Raw genomic sequence first — 22,122 nt, forward strand, 5'->3', positions numbered from 1 at the left:
AGTGCTGAATTTAGGGTGGTACAGGTGGTTGCTCCCGCACAGGGTACTGAGCCATAGGGGAGCAAAATTGGGAAGATCCATTTTGGGATGCGGAATTTTGGCCTTGCACAGGGTGCCATTTTACAAAAGATTACCAAAGTCTACCCCTGCTTCTGGCACTGCAGCGGCACTGGGCAATATGTTCCTTGGAGGCCAGATTTGCTGCGCCTGTGGATCCTGCTGCTCAAAACAGTCACCTCATGGGTGGGTCAGCCCTATTTCTTTTCTCCAACAAAGGTGGGTGTTTAGGAAGAATGGCCAGGGGGCTATTATACACATACACACACACACACACACCCTGCCAGCAGATCTGGGGGCTAGGATTGCTCTCTGCAAGGCTTTTAAATGCACTTAAAATTGTGAATGTGTCAAATACGTGTATCATACAGGTTTTCTAGTGAATGAGTGCAGCTATTTTTTATGGGCATGCTCAGTAGCAAACCTACTTTCCCTCAGAGTAATGTTATTTGCTTAGATTATATTACTTAATGGGTATTTTATTGCTTGTGTTTAGTTCATAAACTATTTTAAAATTAATATGAAAAAGTTGCATGTGCATGTTTAAATAGTGCACAACATGGCCCTTGGATAAATTTGACACCTCCTCAGGAATGTCTCTGGCCCAGTAGAAGTAAGCAGCATTTGTTCAAACAGGGCTCCAGCCAGATCGAGTTATAGGCCAGGAGGAGAAGGGAGGATGGAAGAAGAGAAGGATGTACCAGGAGTTTTCTGATAAAAAGTTAACTCTAAGGCTGCGTACACACAATATATATTTAAAGCACATGGCTTCCCCCAAATAATCGTGAGCACTGTAGTTTGTTAAGGGTGCTAGGTGCTCTGTGAGGGGTAAACTACAGTTCCAGTTATTCTTCAGGGGTGCTTTACATGTATTGTGTGTACGCAACCAAGGCAGAAGTTGAGAATGCAAAGCCTTTCTATTGCTGTGTTCTTTTTGAGCAACGGTGTAGTGAAAAAGGCCACTTTTTCTAAAGGCTCTCCTTATCATCAGAATATAAAAACAAAGAAAATAATCTGAATTTCCAGCTGAGTTGCTCTTGCTTAATATTCTTCCCCGAAGGGTAGTTTTTGTGCACGTGATGGCATTTCAAATGGGATCATTACAGGAGGCTCATACTGTGTTTGCATCAGATGCTGCATCTTAGTTAAGCACTCAGAGTCTTGCCCATTATGATGCTGCCAAGAAAGGAACAAGAGTAGAAATGTGCTTTGCAAACGGGGTCATTACTGCAAGCCTTAGACACCAATGACAATAATCATCATTATAACATATATTATAATAACACCATTATTGTAATAATAACAGCTATCATGGCCACCCCTCTGGAAATAATAATAAGAATTATTATTATTCATTTCATGTGTCCAAATCTTTAAGGTACCACAAGGCGGTTGTTTATGCATTACCACATTACAACAGGTCTGTAAGGTGGGCTTGTATTGTTCATCGTACCTCAGATTCAAGGATGAATCTGAGACAGCCTGCGGCCATTGATTTTCAACACATTAGTCCCCTTTCCAGGACGGAGAGCACCCATATGTCAGCAGTGTCACTACTGCTACTGGCGAAGGGAAAGGGAAAGGATGAAGACGGCAAAGCCCAATTCGAAGCGCTGTGCCGCTAGCTTCATGAGACCTGACAATCAGCTGATTGTCAGCGGTTTGCAGACTGAGCCTTTGCCCACAGTTTGATATCAAACCGTGGGGTGGGGGCAAAAATAAGTGACCTGGCGTCATTGCAATGTGAAGAGATATTATTGTTATTACTACTTACTACTGCTACTGCTACTACTACTACTACTACTTTATTTGTAAATTTAACATACAAAAGAAAGCAGGAAGAAAGGATAAAATAAATAAAATAAAGGTAATGCCAACAGCAACAAAAACCCACTATCAGTTCACATTACAGATACAATAGCCATCAGTATATGTATGTCAGCCACACAAAATTGACATCTACCTGACCTATGTTCAAATTTAGCCAGGGCCATGTGCCCCTCAGACGATTGCATAATGGATAGAGGGTAGTCATCCTTCCAGGCTCAATGTATTAAGTGATGGCAAGTGATTGACTGGTGGCGGCCACACCAACCTGTCAGATTTGACTTGCGGGGGCTGAGGGGAAGGTAATAATCTGGCCCAGCATGTGGACTCAGTTTCCCGTTGCTGCTCTAGTTGAATGTCTGTCCAGTCCAAGTCCTGTTTCAATATGAACCCTAAGGAAGCAGGAGGAGCCCATTAAAACCTGGACAACATACTGAGCAGGTACACAGGTCACCTGTCTGTCCACAATCTCCACTACTAGGGTGAGAGGGATTATATTTCTGCTTAAATTACAGAAATTTCTAAATCTGTACCTCTACATATAAATCAGCTTGTGTAAATATTATGCAAAATTGTGCCCCCTTTTCGCTCTCGTTTCATCTTTTCTTGGGGGGATGCATACGTATGTAGATACCCCACAGGTTCTATAATCCATTGAGCACACACTTTCAAAAGGGTCAGCTCTTGAAGTTTCTGTCAGTGGAAGGAATGGAGAAAGCTGAGCAATCTCCATTCGCCCATGATGACACAGGTAGATGCCCCTACCCTTCAGTTGTTGGTATGAGGATGTGAACAGAATAGGCTGCTTTGTGTCCTTTCTCAGGATGCCACGGTAGAAAGATTATGTCCTCTCTAGAAAACAGAGCAAAGGAATATCCTCCAATAACTAACTCAACTTGGTACTCCTTGTGGGCCAAAAAATTGAGGGAGGCATATTCTTGCACATTAGACATGTATGACTCATACAAAAGTAGGGTGTACCCTCCAGAATAAACCTGCAAAGGGACACAGTCATTGGGCCTGTGCATATGTAAATATGGGTGGCCCTAGGTCAGACAAGATGTCTGTCTCCCCCTCTGAAGAACATCCCCCTCAAAACCTTGTAAAATGGCTGCCTCGGTCTCTGAAGAGAATGCTCCCAACTCACAAAATGTCTGCCTTCCTCTCTGAGGAGCATCCCCTCAATGCCTCATGAATGCTGCCAAGGCCCCGGTTGCAACTCTGCAGGCTGCATCAAAACAAAAGCACCAAGCCATTTAGAGAGCTTCTAAATACCAGGTATAGGCTGAAATCCTACACCCATATACCTGGGAGCAAGCCCCACTGAACATTATGGGTCTTAGTTCTGGGTAGACATGCATAGGGTTGCACTGTAAATTTGTCTTTTGCTCCACAGCCTGTCTCAGGAACCTAAATATAGCCACCATGACACAGAAAAGCACCCTAGGCCATTTTGTGGCAGCAAAGAAGACAAGAGCGAGGATGACACATCCCAACTGATTTGGCTTGCAAAATTCTCTATTAGTGATTCAAGTGAAACAACTCCACGGCTGGGCTCTTGCTATAGGCCTCTGTCCTTGTCTGAGAAATAGCTCAATTCATTAATTTTTTTATGGCCTATGTTCTGGCTGTACAGGCGTACTTACCTCATGGCTAAAAATAAATAAAGAATTTCCTGAGGAATAACCATTCTTACCCTGGTCACTTCCAGATGACCTGTTTATTGAGCATTCATCCTGATATGTTTGCAGGGAAGTTATACAAGCAAGCATTATTCCAAACTTTCCTGTGCATTTTCCTATAACTTACCTTACTTCAAAATCTCGATTTTTGGGGGGCAGCGAAGCATGTTCTGTTCTGTTTTACCATTTTAAAGTGTACACCCTCACTTTTTGAGGAACTTCGCTCACAGAGCAGCTTGCAATCTCCAATAAAAACTGCCTGACAATAAACTATAACAATACAAGAACAGGGTAACAAACAATGGACCGCCATAAAAAGCATTCCCTCCAACATTTCTCCAATGAAAATAGGGACGTCCTAAGGAAAAGTGGGACATTCTGGGATCAAATCAGAAACCGGGATGGCTTCTGTAAATCCAGCCCTGAGAGAGGTATGCAGCACTCAAGTGATTAAATTCTCCCAAACTGCCTCAGGGCTGTCAGTTAACAAGGAGAGATGGGTAGCTTACTAAAGGGGCCTATAAACACCTGAGCCGTGACTTAAAGGTGACTCTGCCCAAGGCTTTGTGGAGATTAAACAGACTATTCAAACACTCATTTGAACCTTTCTTCACCTTGTTTTCCCATCTCTTCCTCCTCTTTTTCAGTCTGCTGAAATTCAAGGATGCTAAAAGCCAACAAACACACAATCTATATTTGGAATTTGCCAAGGGTAGAGTTTCATTTAAAGAAAGAACAAGGTTTCTCACGGTATCCACTGTTCTCTGGAAGCCAGGGAAGAATTTGCTCCTGACGCTCTGTGCATAAATGTAGCCTATTTTCAGAGTGATTTCTATCAGTATCTTAACCTCCCCACCCCCCAATCCTGCATTCAGTGGTGTCAGTGAAAAACAAAATCTCATACAAGTACTATAAATCTTGGAGCCCTACTTTCCATCTCTTTCTACTACATTTGGCCATGCCTCCTTGTGGTTCAACCCCAACATTGTAATGGTGCCATGTGGCAATTGAGCAGAACGGCCAGAAAAGACTTAAGAGGGACTGTTGAAGGTGACTGCTTCCTGTACCCCAGGATGGCTGCCTGAGATGGTCATTGCAATCTGCCTAGAGGTGTCTTCTAACTGTTCCCATTCTGTGTGGAACTGGGAGAACTCAACCAGTCTTTTGACTATTCCTTTGAATAGCTTGTAGATTGGGAGCCTGTGGCTCCCCAGATATTCCTGAACTGCAATTTCCATCACCCTGACTATTGGCCAGGCTGGATGTGGTTGATGGTAGGAGCTGGAGTCAATCAGCATCTGGAGGGCCACAGGCTACCCACCCCTCAAATAAGTGATTCCACCATGTCTGCCCGATAACAAACTGCTTGAGAAACTGCAGTTTCAAAATCAGCTTGCCATGAGGCCCTTAACTAGCTGCAGTTATGTTTCAAGAAAAACCAAGTCTCCCTTGAATTTGCATTGCTGAACTAGTTTCACGTTGCTTTAGATCCTGGCACTAAAGGAGATCACACAGATCAGGCATGGGGAAACATTTTCAGCCCAAGAGCCACATTCCTTTCTGGAAACCCTTCGAAGGGCCACATGCCCATGGTGGGTGGGCCCAGAGGCAAAGGTAGGTTGAGCAGCAAATGTGAATTTTACCTCTGTACAGCAGGCATGTTCCTACAAAAGTATCACACTTTCCTGTTTTCCATTTACAGAATATGCAACATCCTACAACCAAAGAGCAGGCATGTGGACTTTTTATTTTAAATGAAAAATAACATACAAGCAATACACATGCTTACTTATTGCACATACAAAAACCACCCATTTATACATAATAGCCTGTACTACACCACAAACATAGCAAGCTTTTACCCGTTTAGCGGCATCCAGGAATGGACACTGGGAATTATAGTTTGGTAGGGCGCCCAGAGATCTGTACGTGACCCCTCCCACCATACCCTAAAAACTGGGAAAGGGGAATGACTATTAAATCAGTTTAAAGCAGACATATAGCTATAAATCTTCCATCATTTCTGACTGGACTATCACCCACAACAGAGCGATCCTAATCAGTGCAGAAATACCATTTTAAAAATGCAGCTTCTGCTCCCAGCAGCTTCTAGCATTAGAGGCAAACTTTTTGGTGCTCCAGCCACCACAATATGGCCATATATGAGCATGTCCTAGAGCTCTACATTCAAATGCCTTCCCCAGGGAAAGTTCTCACTTTATGGTCTTGTGGATTATTTTGCTCAGAACAAACACTTGCAGTATGGAATGTATCACATTATCATTTTTGAGTTTCGGTAAGAAGGTTTTTAGCTATTTAAATATTGTTCTGTGATGTTGTATTTTATCTGTTTTGTAAACCACCCTGGGATCCTATAGGTAAAAGGGTGGTTTAAAAGTAAATAATAATAATAATAATGTTTTGCCCATAATTAGAACTGAATTTTCTTTTCATCTTTTGGTGACATGTGCAGTATTGTTCCTAATTTGCATTACTGATTGCAAATAACAACAAATACTCCCAGGTAGTAATGCTAATTCATGCCACTAATCCAGTCTCCTGATATAAATATGTTATACTATGCAATAAATTCATTCTGTAAAAAAATACACAACAGTAACATACATTTCACATCAAAATCCCTCTTGTCTTTGATGTTGGACGCATAATCTTCATTCTCTTCAGACTGATAAAACATCAGAGTTGAGACTCATTCTCACCTCAACCCAACCCAAGGATTTGAGTTTCTTGATATGGCACCAGTTGTTTAAAATACATAGATATATATATATATACTATAAATAGAGCTATCTGCATTTTTTTAAAAGTCTAAAAGTAAACACATGACATTCAAAAAAATACTCTGCATGTAACAAGTAAAACTTGAATATAATTTAAACAAAGGTCAGTGGGGTAGCAGCTTTAAACACGAATGCATCTTAAAGACTAGGGATTGTATCTAACTAAGTTCTATTCAGAATAGACCTATTGAAATGAATGGACCTAAGTTTGTCATGCCCATTCATTCAACTGGGTCTCCACCAAGTATGGCTAATGTTGGATACAACCCTATGGACTTGGTCCAAAGACAGGTTCGATTATGGGAGATGCTTTCATGTTAAGGTTGGATTTTCATCAGTCTACAAAACAACAGCAACAAAACAAAACAAAACCCTTAGGCAGTTCTCAAGTTCAATATTACCAACTGATGCCCGAATAGTTACAGTAATGGGAGAGGAAGCCTGTGCTCCTGTTATCCTATCCACTAGACACAACATCTGGAGGGCCACAGGTAACAGCATATGTTCCAGCAGCAGAAGCTAGACAGAGAGGGATGTGAGAGGACCAAGCCTCTCAAGAGAGAAGGGGGCAGGAGGTGGCTACTTCTAAGTGCAACAAAAGTCCATGCAGGCGAGCCCACTTTCCAGACCACAGGGCACTTAAACATGAAGTGTTGTATTCAACGTAGTGACAAGGACAATGTTTCAGCAGGACTTCTCCTTGTGCAACATAATGTTCTCCCCATCTCCTCCCTGCAGCACCGCAGGTGCCTCTTAAATCAGTTCTGGTTTCCCCCCAATCCTTCAGAGCAGAATTGGGGGTGGCATGCATGCAGAGGGAAAAGGGGGAAATCCCATTGCACTAGAGCTAACTCTTAAATATTTAGCACCTCGAAATGTTTGACAGTTTCTGACCAAGGTTGGTCCACTGGCAATATTTGACTAGGTGACAGCTGTTCCAGCCCTGACAGCTTTAAAAAAACAAGCCCAACTTTAATATATTGGACAGCAGCAGTGAAAATATTCAAGACCCAAAAAGTTATAATAGTTGGAAAGACAGCCAGGAAGAAACAACTTCCCTCCTTGCCAGATCACTGTACTGCACCTGACACCATTTGGACCAGATGGGACTGGTAGGTCTGCAAACTTTACAAAAGATTTCAGCTGGAGAGACAGTGTCTTGTCCATTCTTCTAGCAGGCTAGACGTATTCAACCTGTTTTATTAAAAACCATTTGGCGTCAGACACATGCAGGGTGGGCAGGAACCTGCTGCTTTGGACACGCTCCAGCTGGCTGCACACTCCCAGTTTTCATAAGCTTTGAGCCATGTGACAGTCATTGTTCACCAACAAGATCCAACATTGTGTGCTTTTGCAGTTCTGCAACTGGACTGACACCTTCCCAAGACATAGCAACAATCATAATGAATAATGAATCTCTGGACATTAGTCCAGAATATTTCTTGAGAACAACTTTCCTTTTGGTGCAAAGCAAAAATATTGATTTGGTTTAATTTATTTAGAGAAAACATTTAGAGCAATAGCCCTAAAAGCCTAGACCACCAGGGTTGTATTTTAGCTCTTATTTCCACTAGAGGAAATGCAAAATATAAATGCTTTTAAAACTTAAATAAGACATCTTGCAAGCAGAAAGCCAGTATTCTGTCACAAGAATGTTGTCTTATAGGATCAAAATCCATAAAAGGTGCAGTTTTTACAGACAATGCAATTATGCATTTGAACCTGTAGATTCAGACATGTGAAATGGTTCAGCACATCCTCAAGGATTGGCGCAGTATCGGAAAGCTTAACAACTTTGGGGTAGTTTGCATATGAAGGTTTTTTTGGGACACATGCTAATCTATGAGCAAAAGCAATATCCTGTGCATGCAAAGTCAACCCACACTAACTGGGGCAGCAGCAGGGACGGAATCAACAATGGTTATAAAAAAAATAAAAAGCAGAAAAATAATCATGAGAACTAGCCACATTTTCTGATCATTCGAAATCTCTCCATGCTTTTTTTTTTCGTTCTGGGCACCTTGTTTTTAGTGCTAGCAGGATCAGCAGTGCGTGAATATGCTGGAGGTACCTGGAAGCAGAATAGGAAATGGAATAGGACAGATAGCTTGGACCTGGATAGGAAACAGAGCCAACGCCACTGTTTCTGCTGTTGACAAGCACAAAAGGAAGATGGAGCAAGCTTGTTTTTTGCTGCTCCAGAGGTTCAAATTACAACAAAGGAGATTCCAACTAAACATTAGGAAGAACTTCCTGACAGTAAATGCTGTTCAACAGTGGAACGGACTGCTTCAGATGGTGGTGAACTGTCCTTCACTGGACAGTTTAAATAGAGGTTGGATAGCCATCTGTCAGTGATTCTTTAGCTGTGATGCCTGCATTGCGGGGGGTTAGACTAAATGAAACTCTAGAATTCTATGATTGTATGACAGGGAAATGACCAGGAGACGGTGTAGAAGGCAGGCAGCAGGAAAACAACCTGGAAGCACAGTGGAGTAGCCTTCTGGCTTCACTTAGAAAAATAAGTAGCTCAGACTCAGGGAATGCAACAGATCTAGAAGCTGCAGCAGGCAAAGTATCATCAGGATTGGCTGTCTTGCATCACCTGATATTCAGGATCATGAGGATTCTGCTCCAAACTGTTTGTATCATGGTTTGAGCCAGATTGAAGTTCCTTTCTCCAACACAGGGCATAAAGGCTAATGGCAACTGACCCCTTTCAAGCTCCTTTCTCCTGGTCCCAGACATCAGGCTTCAAGGCATATATGCCAATGTCTTTCCCAGTTTTTATTCATGTTCTTGAGACCTTATCATAGGATCATATTCTCTGTATTCCATTTTGTTATCCACTGTGTTTGCATTTCACCAAGAGAAGCCATGCACCAAAATGAAGAGTGAAACAAGCTTGAAAAGTTGCATCTACTTGTAAATAATATGGGCCATGTGCTGGGCTCAAGATGCCCATGCTCAGTGGGCTACTGATGCTCTGGTATGCCACAGGAGGAACATCAAACATTTTTAAAAGCACAAGTCTCCCACCCATGCAAATATGGAAATCTGTAGGCACCTCACTTGTGTGACCAAGCTAAGGACTGAAGGGCCCACAGAAAGAAAAAAGTGCGAATGTGTGTCATGTCCTTTACAATTCCGCCTGAGCTGGGTTCTTGGCATAACCCATGCCTTGCTGGACACATCGAATGAGTTCCTTGCGGTTGTCCAAGATGGTGTCAAAGCTCTCCTGCAGCCGGTTTTGTTGGTCAACCACCTTCTGCTGGAGGCTGCGGATCCAGCGGAGTAAAGCCAGGCGACGATACATCACCAAGTGGACATGGTGCTTCTCTTTCTCCTGCTCCTTGAACTTCTTCTTGTCCTGAAGATTGCGGAAAGCCTCAGCCAGTGCTGGGAAGAGGGTCTCGGAACTAGGAGGAGAGTTCTCTGGCTCAGCTTCAGCAGCGGAACATGGTTCTCCATGACCCTTCCAGTCTTCAGTGGCAACAGCAAGCATGTCCCAAGCACTGGCTGCCCCACTGTCAGGACTATCAATGCTTAGGGAACTGCTGGCATAACCATTGTCTTCTAAAGGGGAGCTGGCCAGCTTCCTTTCTTTTATCCTCTCCTTGGTCACCACCTTCTCATGCTCTGGGTCACTGACTTCTGCTCCTTCTGGAGGTCTGCGGATGTCCTCTTCCTCCTCTTCCTCTTCTTCTTCCTCCTCCTCCTCTTCTTCAGAGGCAAAGGACATGCCACCAGACTTCAAGCCCTGGGGGACATCCTGTGGTTGGCTCATTGCAATTTGCCTCTGCATAAGCACTATTTGGTTATCAGATGCCTCAGGTTCATTGTTCCCTCCTCGCTGCTCCGATTCCCCTGGCGTACACTGGCTCCAGTTCTCATTGGTGTCATAGGCCTCCTTGCCCATGAAATTGAGGTTTGTATCTGGCCGACAGTCCCTTCCACCAAGGTAAGCAGTGTCCAGTTGAGAGTTCCCCTTTGCCTCATTGAACAGCGGGTTAATGGGTATCTCTGGCTGACACATGGCGAACATCTGTGCACCCTCCCAGCTGGGGAAAAGAGAGTAAGAGAGAGAAATATAGGAACAAAATGTGTAACCCACACGCAGGTCACATCCATGTAAGAACATAAGCAGAGCCTGCTGGATCAGGCCAATGGCCCATCTAGTTCAGCATCTTCTTCTCACAGTGGCCAACCAGGTGCCTGTGGGAAACCTCCAAGCAGGACTTGAGCACAAAAGTGTTCCCCCTTCTTGCAGTTTCCAGCAACTTGTATTCAGAGGCATAATACCTCTGACCTGTGGACAGAGCATAGCTTCCATCACTAAGGGCCTTTTTTGGACTATTTCAAGAATGGGGAACCTGTGGCCTCCAGATGTTGTGGGACTCCAATCTGCTAACATGGCCAATGGTCAAGGTTGATGGGAGCTGGAGCCCAACAACATCTGAAGAGCCACAGGTTTCCCATCTCCTGGTCTGTGCCATGTGTGAAACAGCCCTCAGTTGAAACCCCACAAGTCACAATTGAGTGGTAAACCATTTTGAGAGGCTGTGATAAGGCACACATCCGCAGAGGACACACAATTTGGTTTCTTTCTTTTTCTGCTCCTTCCAAATTTGCACCCCAGCGATGTCATTGCCTCAGGCTGTGGAACTTTGGCAAACCCTGGTGGTAGCATGCAATATATTTTTTCAAAAAATAAAACACCTACAACGTGACTTGAAGAGAGGCTGTTGGCTGTGACTTTTGACAGACAGAAAGACAGTGGAGATGGAATTCACCTACAGCTGGGGCAAGGTGGGGCTCATGGCTCTCTAATGTTTTTGCTGACTTACAACTCCCATCATCCCTGACCACGGGCCATGCTGGCAGGTGTATTAAGAGTTGGAGCCCAACAACACCAAGAGACACACAGGTTCCCCACTCTTTGACCAAGAGCTGGTAACAATTTTTAAGCGGCCAGTGACCTGTTTCTCAGAGCATCTTCTGCAGGCTGATGGGGTGCAGAGATATTCCTGCTTGCCTTCATGCACCACCATTGTAAAAACAATTTAGTTCACCAACCCAAAGTATTTACATGACTTTAGGCAGATTACAGGCCAAACAAGGGAAAGGCAGTAGGTTTGGGGGCCTGGGGTGGCCTGGAGGTTGCAAAATGAACACTGGGCAACTCATGGACAAACTAAACAACTGAACAGAGGGTGATGAGGCCTATAAACAGAGAGACTCTGCTACTCAGCTGCAGCACAGCTGATTCCCATACAGCAGTTTTTGCCAACCTAGTACCCTCCAGATGTTGTTGATCTACATCTCCCATCAGCCCCAGCCAGCCCCATATGGTGATGGGAGCTGGAGTCCAGCTACATCTGGAGGGCACCAGACTGGCAAAGGCTGCTGCTCAGCAAGGATGGGGAACTTGTGGCCCTCCAGAGTCCAGCATCCAAACCTTGCCAGTGATCAGGGATGATGGGAGTCGGAGTCCCCATCTGGAGGGGCACAGCTTCCCTCTCCCTGCTGTACACAGTCTAAGGGGAGGCTGGGCAGTTTCCACCCCTGCACCTAAATACCTCCTAAGCTTGTAGCAGTTTTATCTACACACACAAACACACCGGTCCTAATCCTCTCTCGATCCCACATTGTTTAACTTTACGACACACGAATTCAGCGAAGGAGCGGAGGCGTCCATCTGGCATCCTGCCAAACGCAAATGGTTGCGCAGAAAGGGACGGTCGTTGCTGCAAAAATCCCTTCACAAGCAACAAACAGGGAATATGATGCAGTTTTGTCCCAGCTTTGGCACCGAAGGGGATCTGGTTGCAACCACCACCACCACCCCGCCGCTCTGTGTGTGTCAGTGCGCCAGCCCCTCGCAGCTTTCTCGCTTGCTATAACCAGGCATGTAACCGGCACTCACCGCTAGAGCCTTGCAGAAAATCAGTGGGGAGGGGTGGGGGGTGTTTCAGTCTGCGTCTCTTGCCGCTGAGCTTCTGGAGAACGGAAATCGCATTAGGCAATGAAGCAGGAAAGCGTCACGGGCTGCCCGCTTCCTAGAGCAGGCAAGGTTGCTGCTGCTGCTGCTGCTGCTGGTACTGCTGGCACGCAGCGGGAGGAGGAGAGCTCGGCGGCCGAGCTGTGAATGGCGCGCTCTGCAGCCACACAGGACCGCCGCTTGGGAGCACGACAGCAAGGCAGCGCCGCCACAGCACCTCCTCCGTCCGCAGCCAGAGAGGGCCCAAGACCAGTGCTGGACTGGTTTCCGGAAGAGTAGCTAGCGCCTCCACACACGCACCGCCGCCGCCTGCCCGGGCCAGTTCACACGACCCAAACTAGCGTGTAGAGAATGCGAGTGGGAAAGAAGGTGGGAGTATTTGGGGGCGGAACCAACCTGCTGCTGGCATTCTGGCCGTTAAACGAGAGGCGCGCCAACGTGCGTAAATAACTCCTTACGGCTTCTCTTGGTCGACAGATTTACACGGGTAAATCACATGGCAAAACTATCTGCGGTGGACAGACTCAGAGTATGCCGGGGAAAGGCGGGCCGCGGGGATGATGATGATGATTTCAACTTATACACGAGATTGAATGCTATGTATGTGTACACTTGTGCATGAGTGTATACATGTGTGTGTGCCTGTATGTATGTGTATGTGTGTACACACCTCTCCAATATCAGAGGGCGTGAATACCATGGGGGAGGGTTGTGGTTCAGTGGTGGAGCATCTGCTTTACATGTAAACACTCCTTGATTCAACCCCTGGCATCTCCAGGTACTGGGCCCATCTGAAATCCTGAAGAGCTGCTGAAAGTCAGTGTAGATCAGTGATGGCCAAACGTGGCCCTCCAGGTGTTTTGGAACTACAATTCCAATCATCCCTGACCACTGGTCCTGTTAGCTACAGATGATGGCAGTTGTAATCCCAAAACAGCTGGAGGGCCAAGTTTGGTCATCACTGGTGTAGACCTTTGGCCAGATATTGCTGAACTACGACTCCCACCATCTTTGGCCATTGGCCATGCTAGGGCTGATGGAAGTTGTAGTTCAGCATCCTATGGAAGGTCAAAGGTTCCCCACACCTAGTGTAGACCTCTGAGCTAGATAGAGCAATAGTCTGATTCAGTACCAGGGATATAGGAGTGGAAGAGTGTGGTAGCGCTCATAGAATTGTAGAATTGAAAAGGACCAGGAGAGTCATCTAAGTCTTGCTTGTGGCCTTCTGTTGGCTTCTGTGAGAAAAGGGTGGAGGACTGAGTCTTTGGCCAGATATGGGAAGGCCCTTCATAATCTCAGACTGTTCTGAACACCCTCACAAAAATTAGCTCCCTGCAGTGTGAGTAGAAGCCAAGGGAGGTAATCAGGTTTGAATTCATTTTAGGGTTCTAAGCTGTAAGTGCCCTAAACAGCTGTGCCACCCTTTGGGTGTACTGGAGTGAGAATTACTGTAAGTACTTTTGGTCATCAGTTATGGGGAAGTGCCGTAGCTCAGTGGTGGAGCACATGCTTCGCTTGCAGAAAGTCGCAAGTTCAGTTGCCAACCTTTCCAATACAGTCTATTGTTCTGAGTTTGCAGGGTGTGCCATGGTACTTGCCCAAGGCCTTGGAGAGCCATATCCAGGCAGCAGTGGTGGCTGGTGCCCATTGGGACTGGTAGGATGGAAGGCAGGGAGACCCAACAGTAGACAGAACCAGAGCCAGTGATAGGTAGAGCCAACTAATTTCACTTTTGTCCCTGTTCTCTTACCTGCTGAAATCTACAAGGGCAAATGGGTGGTAGTTTTTTTTTCTTTCTGTTCTGTATCCCACCCTGGTATCTGTATTGATGAAGGGTGGGCTATAAACACTTTAAATGAATAATATATATATATATATATATATATATATATATATAAAAGACAGCTTCATATGTAAGCTCAGGGCAAATCTGTATCACTTGCCCATTCCTTCATGTCTCCCACACCCTTCCTCATACCCACTACCATCCCCATAGATAGTATGATCTCAAAAGGGTCTCTTATCACTACTCTGTGCCCCGGAGGCTTCTTGTCAGCTTGAAATGAGAAGAGGGAGATGCTGGAAGAAAACCAAAATTCTGTAAAAGAATTTGGGGCACAGGAGTGTCTGGTCACATGAGAAGCCACATAGGAAGTGGAGATAAAGGGGCCTTTTGTGTTCACTTAGAGGACATTGAAGCAAATTTTATAATTGCGGTGTTATTTTTATTGCAAAGTATCAGCTGCTTTCTACACAAGAAGTCTCTTAAGTGACTTACAAAATGCTAAGAGCATAAATTCTCACATTTCTCTCCTGTTTCATCCTCACTACAACCCTGTAGGTAGTTTAGGTTGAGAGATAGTAAATAGTCTAAGTTGAACTTCATAGCCCTGGAGATGAGAACCCCTAGTCCTGGTCTGACAGTCTAACGCACTAGACGATCTTACAAGTTGATTAACAAAAAATTGTCCAGTAGCACCTTAGAGACCAATTAAGTTTGTTCTGGGTATAAGCTTTCGTGTGCATCTGAAGAAGTGTGCATGCACACAAAAGCAGAACAAACTTAGTTGTTCTCTAAAGTGCTACTAGACAATTTTTTATTTATTTCAACTGCGTCAGACCAACACGGCTACCTACCTGAAAGTTGATTAACAGTACAGTGCTATACATGGTCTACTCAAAAGTAAGCCCTAGAAAAGTAACTTACCCCAAAGTTTGTATAGGATAGCAGCCTGTGCTGTTTATTTATGTAACAAGCAACATACATTTAATAACAATAACAACATACTTATAAAATTCTTTAACCAGTTGATAACCCTGCTAAAAATACAGTGCAAAAAGCAAGCGGGGAGCAAGGTTTTATTTTTAATTTTTAAAACGCATTATTGCCCCAAACAAACAACACCCTGCTGATTCTGTCCAAAGTGTGCTGTGGGTTATTTCATTACAATTAAGAGCAATAGGCAGAAGACCTCATTTGACAGCTGTGGGAATAGTAAATGGGAAAGTCCAGGTCATCCCTGCAACCGATTCAGCAGCCTTTGCTTTTCATCCTAGCAAGTCATTCATGGGGAGAGGCATTTTCTGATAGAAGCAGGTCACATTTGGGCTTTAAAAGCTCAAACCTGCACCTTGAACTGGGCCTGAAACCCAGCTGGATGTTGACACAACAATGGTGGTAACTTTGATAGGCTATGCTGGCACCTTCCCTCTCATTGCTATTTCAGAACATCAGTGCTCCCAGTAAACCCAGAGTACTGCGGAATGCCCTTTCCATTTATTGCAATGTTGATCTGGCAACCTCTGCTGAGATCAAATACCTGGAGTCCCTGACATTCAGGCATGCTATTTGCTATGCACTAGAGATAACAGCTCAGCTCAATATTTGATCCAGGGTTCTTGCAAGTAACTGCCATGCTCCTCTCCCGCCAGCAACCTGCTTTTCATCTGTTGTGTTTTCTGTTAACCAATCCAGCCCAATGTGCCACAGCCTTTGAACAAAATTGTTCCCAGCAGAGGCCTCAAGACCCCACTCCCCAGCCTGATGACGTCGGCATGTGTCACAAGAGCCTGTTGCTCTAACCTTTTTCCGTCAGGAAGGATGAATAACCGAGGCCTAACCAGTCCCGCATGTGAGGGAAGCTTTGAAGGGGAAGATGGCCAGGCACAAGACACGAGGGCAAAACCACCAAATCGGAGGGGTGGGATGTTGCACGAAAGCTGCCTAACTCATCCTCTGGCTGGCTCTTCAGGGCTCCAGACTAACTCTACAACTCATATCAGCCGCAGTAGAGATTAACCGGCTTTGCCCTTTTTTAAAAAAAAATAGGAGTCAGCAACTTGCAGAAAGCAAGTATGTAAACAGAGCCATGCTGGTCCAAACTTTGCTGGTCCATTCAGTCCAGCATGCCAGGGTTCCCACAATTTTTTTATTGCTTATTCGTTCATCTAAAAGCATTTATAAACCTCATATTTAAAAATCGAAGTGGTATATAAAAATGCAATAAAGCAGTGTCATAAAAACAGGTGCAACATAAAAACCAGGGAAAGTATTATAAAAACCAGAATTCAGTAATAATGGGGCCCTTTCTTATGGGTCAGAGAAAGTCAGGGCAGAAAGATAACCCTGGGAAGCACATAAGCAGGGTACGCACCCAATAGATGTCTCCTGCTGCTGGTCCTCAGAAACTCTTACTCATTGGTGTAAGGTAGTAGTGGAGAACCTCCCGCCCATAGGCATAATAATGCCTGACAGGCCTCCCGATTCAACAGGTGAGACCATTTTGATGAAGCCACACCCACCTGCCCTAAGCCTGATGCCATATATGATGTCAGGTGTGGGATAGGTATCTTTGTATGTGCAAAGTCCTGTGTACAGCATTTGGCAAACTCTGACAATCAGCTGGTTGTTGGGGCTACCATGCATAACACTATGCAAAGATGGATGAACTGGCAACCCTACCAACCTGCCAAACGTGGCTTACAGCCTCTGATCTGCTCTTAAACATTGTGACTAATAGTCATTGTTATATCAGTTTTAACGCCATTTGAGCTATTGACCAGCACCATATCTTGAAGTAGCAGGTTTCTCAGATTGTGTGCAGTGTCAATAAGTCCCCCTCTACCATATACACACCTTTTATCTGTCCACCAGTTTGGATGGCTCAAAGTTATAGTGTTATGATGACACAAGGACAACAACTTATCTCTATCTCTCATGGCCCTGGCCTTGAAGAGTCAGAGGAAAATGAGCTGGCCATGTCCTGAGCTGCTGTACCACTTGAGGAAATAACTGGGTTCCTGAGACGGAACCTAGAGATAGTGGTCACATGCCTTCAGGGTTTAAGCCAGAACCTTTACGGACACCTTTGCCTGAGAAAGTCAGAAAAAGAACCCTCACCTTTCAGGCCAGGGTAGAACTGGAGAACAAATTCAGTTTAATTTGTATTTAAAGACAAAACTACCTAACTTGCACATGCCCAAACAATATAAGAATCAGACCACTGCCATCCTTTTAAATTTGCACTTCTTCACAGTTCTCCAAATTATATGTACAAAAATGTGTATCCTTAGGGAAAGTGTGAATAAATGCATATGTTAGTGAAAATAACATCAAGAATTGTATCATATTAGGGGGAGTTGCTTGCAGAGGCAGAGGCAAAGAGACAGCGATTTGGCAAAATTGCATACAAAAACAAGTTCGTTAAAAGAAATACATACAAATGATGATTTCTCAAGGGGACTTTTTAAAAAAAGGAAACTGATGCTGAAATGTGGATAGCTGAATTTGAGACTGGAAAAATGAGAAACGAGATATATAAAAACTGACTGATTCACCCATCCCTGCCTACAACCGAAGCTGGAGGGAACTTAAAGGGGTGATATTCTAACCTGCAGCCAGGCAATATGGCACAATGGAATGGATTTTGATTTCTCTCTCCTTTTGCCTTCACCAACAGGATGATTGGAGATTGACCTGCTTAGGTGGTCAGCGGACCATCAGTCCCAGCAAATAGGATCAATGGTCAGAGATGATGGGATTGGTACTCCAACATAGTCTGGAGGGAGCCATGCTGGCTATAATTACTATAACATTTGTTTAATTCGTTTTTAAAAACTTAAAGTATTTATATTGTCTGCCTGAACTTAACCAGAACAGGCCTGAAGGTGACTGCTATACTCTTCACCCTACCCGCTACCAAAGTTGAAAATGTCAAGAATTTAAAGGCAAGTTTCTCTGCTTGGGGTTACACAATGGCACCATTGAACAGTGTGTACTTGTGCCTATTGACTCATCCAGAGCAGGATTTAGGTCAGGCGTGGGAAACCTCAGGTTCAGAGGACAACTGCAGCCCACAAGGCCTCTCCATCTGGCCCTCAGGACTCTTCCTAGGCCATGTCCCCTTCCAGGGGCCATACCGCTTATTGGCCCCTTTTCACACCCTTTTTGAGTATTTTTTCTTTCTTTCTGGAAAGTGTCCTTGAACTCAGACAATGCTTCTTGAAGGTGAGTGAGCATGTGTAGATACTATGGTACTTTACAACGGTAAAATCTGCATTTGTTGCTCTGCCTACCTTTTGTCCCTGGCCCCACCCACTGGTATGTGGCCCTTGGAAGGTTGTTCAGAAGGGAATGCATCACTCAGACTGAAAAAGTTTTCCCACACCTGCTTTAAGTAACAGGTAGGCTTAGGGAGCAGGATTGAAGCTCTCACATGAGAAATGTGTGCCACAAGACCAAAGTCCAGAGGAATAATCTATCCTCCTTTTCCTCCAACAGTCTCATTCCTCCTCATATCCCATCTCAGAAGGGTTTGGGAACTGTGGCATTTGATGGGACCCTGTGGATCACAGTCCCTGCAGGTGGGGCTTGGAGGTTAAGCAGTGTGACATAATGGCGACTGAAGCAATTTGCAAACCAGCTCCAAATTGTAGTGTAGAAACATCCAGACAGACTCATCCTCACCAATGGGTTAAAGCTTCAGTTTTCTTTTTAAAAACTTCCCCGGACCATCTGTAACCTAACCCTCCCCAAATGCCTCATCTGAATTTAATAAAGCAAGAGGGGAGTTGGAGAAATCTCCCAAAAAGCTTTCATAGAAATTAAAGTAAACAATGCGTTGACCTCCAGCCCTTCGTTGCCCTGCTGCTGACTTGGGCCTGCTTGTTACGGTTACAGACGGTTTGGCGTTTTTTGTTTAATTGTAAACACATTTGGTAAATACGCCAGGATTTGGTGGTAGCTCCAAAGGGGTCCATTAATGCACCGGTAAAAAAAAGCAGGGAAATGACTCCCATGGAAGGAGAGGAAATCTCCCATGTGAACAGAGAGGCGGGGGTGGGGGGGCGAGGCACACTGCTGAACCGGCCAGAGACTGACAACCAGAGGCAGCTGCTCTCTCAAAAACCCCTGTAAGCGGACTGGGAGCCATCTTGGATTCAGCTTTCAGCAAATCAGCCAGGAGCTGCCTGTTGGTAGGGTAAGAAGCGTGTCCAATTTACAAAGCATAATTTAGGCTGCTAGGAAATGTAGTCGCCATCCAAATGGTGGCTCAGAAAGACCTATTGGTGATACCAGAAGGAGAATTGTATTGTTTGTTGCCCTTGTTTTTTGTGGGCAATACACTGAACCATGGGTTGGAAACCTGTGACCCTCCAGGTGTTGCTGAACTACAACACCCTGTATCACTGACCATTGCGCAAGCTGGATGGTCTAATGGGAGTTGGGAGTCCAACACCAACATCCAGAGGGCCATAGGTTTCCCCTGCCTATGTGCTAAATAGGCTATGGACATTGTTGGCTTCACATGTAAGAACATAAAGTCTGCTGGATAGTCTAGCATCCTGCTACCACAGTGGTCAACCAGAGGTCTGTGTGAAACCTGCAAGCAGGGCCGAAGCACAAGAGCACTCTCCCTTTCTGTGGTTACCAGCAACTGGTATTTATAAACATACTGTCTCAATCACAGAGTCAGAGCATAGCCATCATGGATAGAAGCCATTGATAACCTTACTTTCCATGAATTTGTCCAGGTTGGTGGCCATGGTTGCCTCCCGCGAACTGAATTCCATAGTTTAACTATGTGCTGCATGAATAAGTACTTTGTTATATTTGTCCTGAATCTTCCAACATTCAGCTTCAATTGAATGTCTACAGGTTCCAGGGTTAAGGCAGAGGGAGGAAGCCTTTTTATCTGTGCAGTTTCTTCATGCCATGCATATGTTCACATACCTCCACCATCATGTCTCCTCTTACTTGCACTTTCTCAAATCTGAACACTCACACAACCTATAGAAATCCTGATACATAAAGCAGAAGTCTGCAGTCACACTTAGAAAATCCTCTGACTCCAAAGAAGAGGGAGCCTTACCCACAGAAGCAAAGAAGTGAAGGAAGTCAGGAGTTTGGTCCATTCATCTCAGTGTTGCCTGTGCTGGCTGGCAAAGGGTCTCTAGAGTGTCCCCTGTTCTCCTGTTCACAAGAAATCTGCTTGTGTTGGGAGATGCCTTCTGCCACATCAGGACATTGGTTCTTCTAGCTCAGTATTGTCTACTGCACTGACTGAGCAGCTCTCTAGGGTTTCAGACACGGATCTCTCCTAGCCTTGCCTGGAGAAGCCAGGGATTAGACCTGGGACCTTCTGCATGCAAAGCACATGCTGGGCCACTCACTCACTGCCTGTCCCGGCCTTGTTCATACAATGCAATGTACAAACTAATTGCAGTCCACTGTTTCATAACTACCGGGTTGTTTTTTTAAGTCAGTGGCATCAGAAATGAACAGCAAACCACCATTATCTTGCCATTCTTCTTTGCCTACTAGCTTTTTCCTCAGGTATATTAAATTTGTCATTCTTTTAGGCTCAAAGCAAAGAAACTTGTGAGGGATAAAGGCACTAATCAGATCTTCTACCACATCCAAAATTGGCAGAATGTTCAACCGCTTACGTAAGCCTCTTTTTTGTTGAATAATAAATAAATAAACAAACAAACCAATCACCAGGCGAAAATGTTCCTCTTCAACCAGGCCCTGGGATGATTAAGATCCAATGCCCTTTTAAATGAGTTGTGGGAGGGGTGGGCATGTTATTGGTTTGTTCTTGTTCTTGTTTGTATTATGTATTTTATTATTTTTATGTTGTGAACTGCCCTGAGATCTATGGATGAAGGGCGGTATACAAATTTAATAATTAATTATAATTATAAACCACTGTTCTGGTCCATAAAGTTACCAGCCACTGCCAACAATTATATGGATACTGGAAACAAGTGTCAGAGAAAGTTGTGACAAGATGGCGGATTCAGGGCCCAGTGCTGGAAGTACCAGAGAGTTGGGTTCCACACACAGACAAAATTCCTTTGGTTCAGTGAGAAGCCTAGAAATGACTACATTAAGAAACATCCCCAAAGGGGATGTACACACCATACATTTAAAACACACATCCTACAAAGGAATCCTGGGTAGTTTATCCTAAAGCTACCATTCCCAGCACACTTAACGAAGTGCAGCCCCTGGGATTCTTGAGTGGGGGGGGGGAGTGCTTTAACTCTGCTTTAAATGCATGATAAGTATGCAGCCAGAGTCCCAAAGGCAGTTCCTGGCAAGGGTGTTTTATTAGATGGGGGGTGGTCCAGAGAGCCTAAGCCTCTGGTATTTCACCACAGATCTCCCTGCCTTTTTATTTTGTTTTGTTTATAGATAAGCTGGGTACACTGAGATCCCAGTGACCCACCTACTTAATTTCCCAAAACAGAGGTGGATTTAGGGTAGTGTGACCGGTTCTGCCACACTGGGTGCTGAGCCTAGGGGGTGCTGCAGGGCATCACAATTATGATGTAGTGAATTGAGCAGAAGGGAAGGCAAGAGGCATGGGGGGGGGGCAGCACCGGATTTTGGGCTCGCACAGGGTGCCACTGAAATTTGAAAGACCAAAGTCCCGCCCCTGCCCAGAAGCATCTGCAGATGTAAACCAGCCACTTGCTCCCCAATCATATGCAAAGTGATCTCTAATCCACTCCCACTATAAACATCAATAGACCCCCTCCATTTATTACATACCTTGGCTACTCTCTCCAAATTCCCCTCCAGGGATAAAAATAATAATCAAGATACTCTATCTGGTGCCAAGAAAAAGCTGAGGTTCTGAAACCTGTGCCACATTATAAAATTAAGCAAATTTGCATACTCTCTCATATTTTCCATAATTTATTCTGCATTCCCCACCCCCCCAATTTTGCCCAAATGAATCTGCAT

At 44.7% G+C, this 22,122-nt stretch overlaps 1 protein-coding gene and 1 long non-coding RNA gene across 2 annotated transcripts; both read right to left on the reverse strand.

Moving 5' to 3' along the window:
* Positions 1–5,292: 5,292 nt before the first annotated feature.
* LOC307222477 (UPF0500 protein C1orf216 homolog) lies at positions 5,293–12,894 on the reverse strand. Its single transcript, XM_079987797.1, has 2 exons — positions 12,294–12,894; positions 5,293–10,428 (listed from the first exon to the last, which is right to left on the reverse strand). The coding sequence occupies exon 2, from the start codon at positions 10,410–10,412 to the stop codon at positions 9,507–9,509; it is 906 nt and encodes a 301-aa protein (XP_079843923.1). The 5' UTR covers positions 10,413–10,428; positions 12,294–12,894; the 3' UTR covers positions 5,293–9,506.
* A 2,316-nt stretch (positions 12,895–15,210) lies between these two features.
* On the reverse strand, positions 15,211–21,743 carry LOC307222694. Its single transcript, XR_013841850.1, has 2 exons — positions 16,788–21,743; positions 15,211–16,757 (listed from the first exon to the last, which is right to left on the reverse strand). It is a non-coding gene; the product is annotated as an uncharacterized lncRNA (long non-coding RNA).
* Positions 21,744–22,122: the final 379 nt, after the last annotated feature.

This window comes from Podarcis cretensis (assembly GCF_951804945.1).
Source record: "Podarcis cretensis genome assembly, chromosome: 8".
Lineage (NCBI taxonomy): Eukaryota > Metazoa > Chordata > Lepidosauria > Squamata > Lacertidae > Podarcis > Podarcis cretensis.

Excerpts from the sequence above, each read along its gene's own strand:
- LOC307222477 (XM_079987797.1), bottom strand. The coding sequence starts at position 10,412 with ATGTTCGCCATGTGTCAGCCAGAGATACCCATTAACCCGCTGTTCAAT.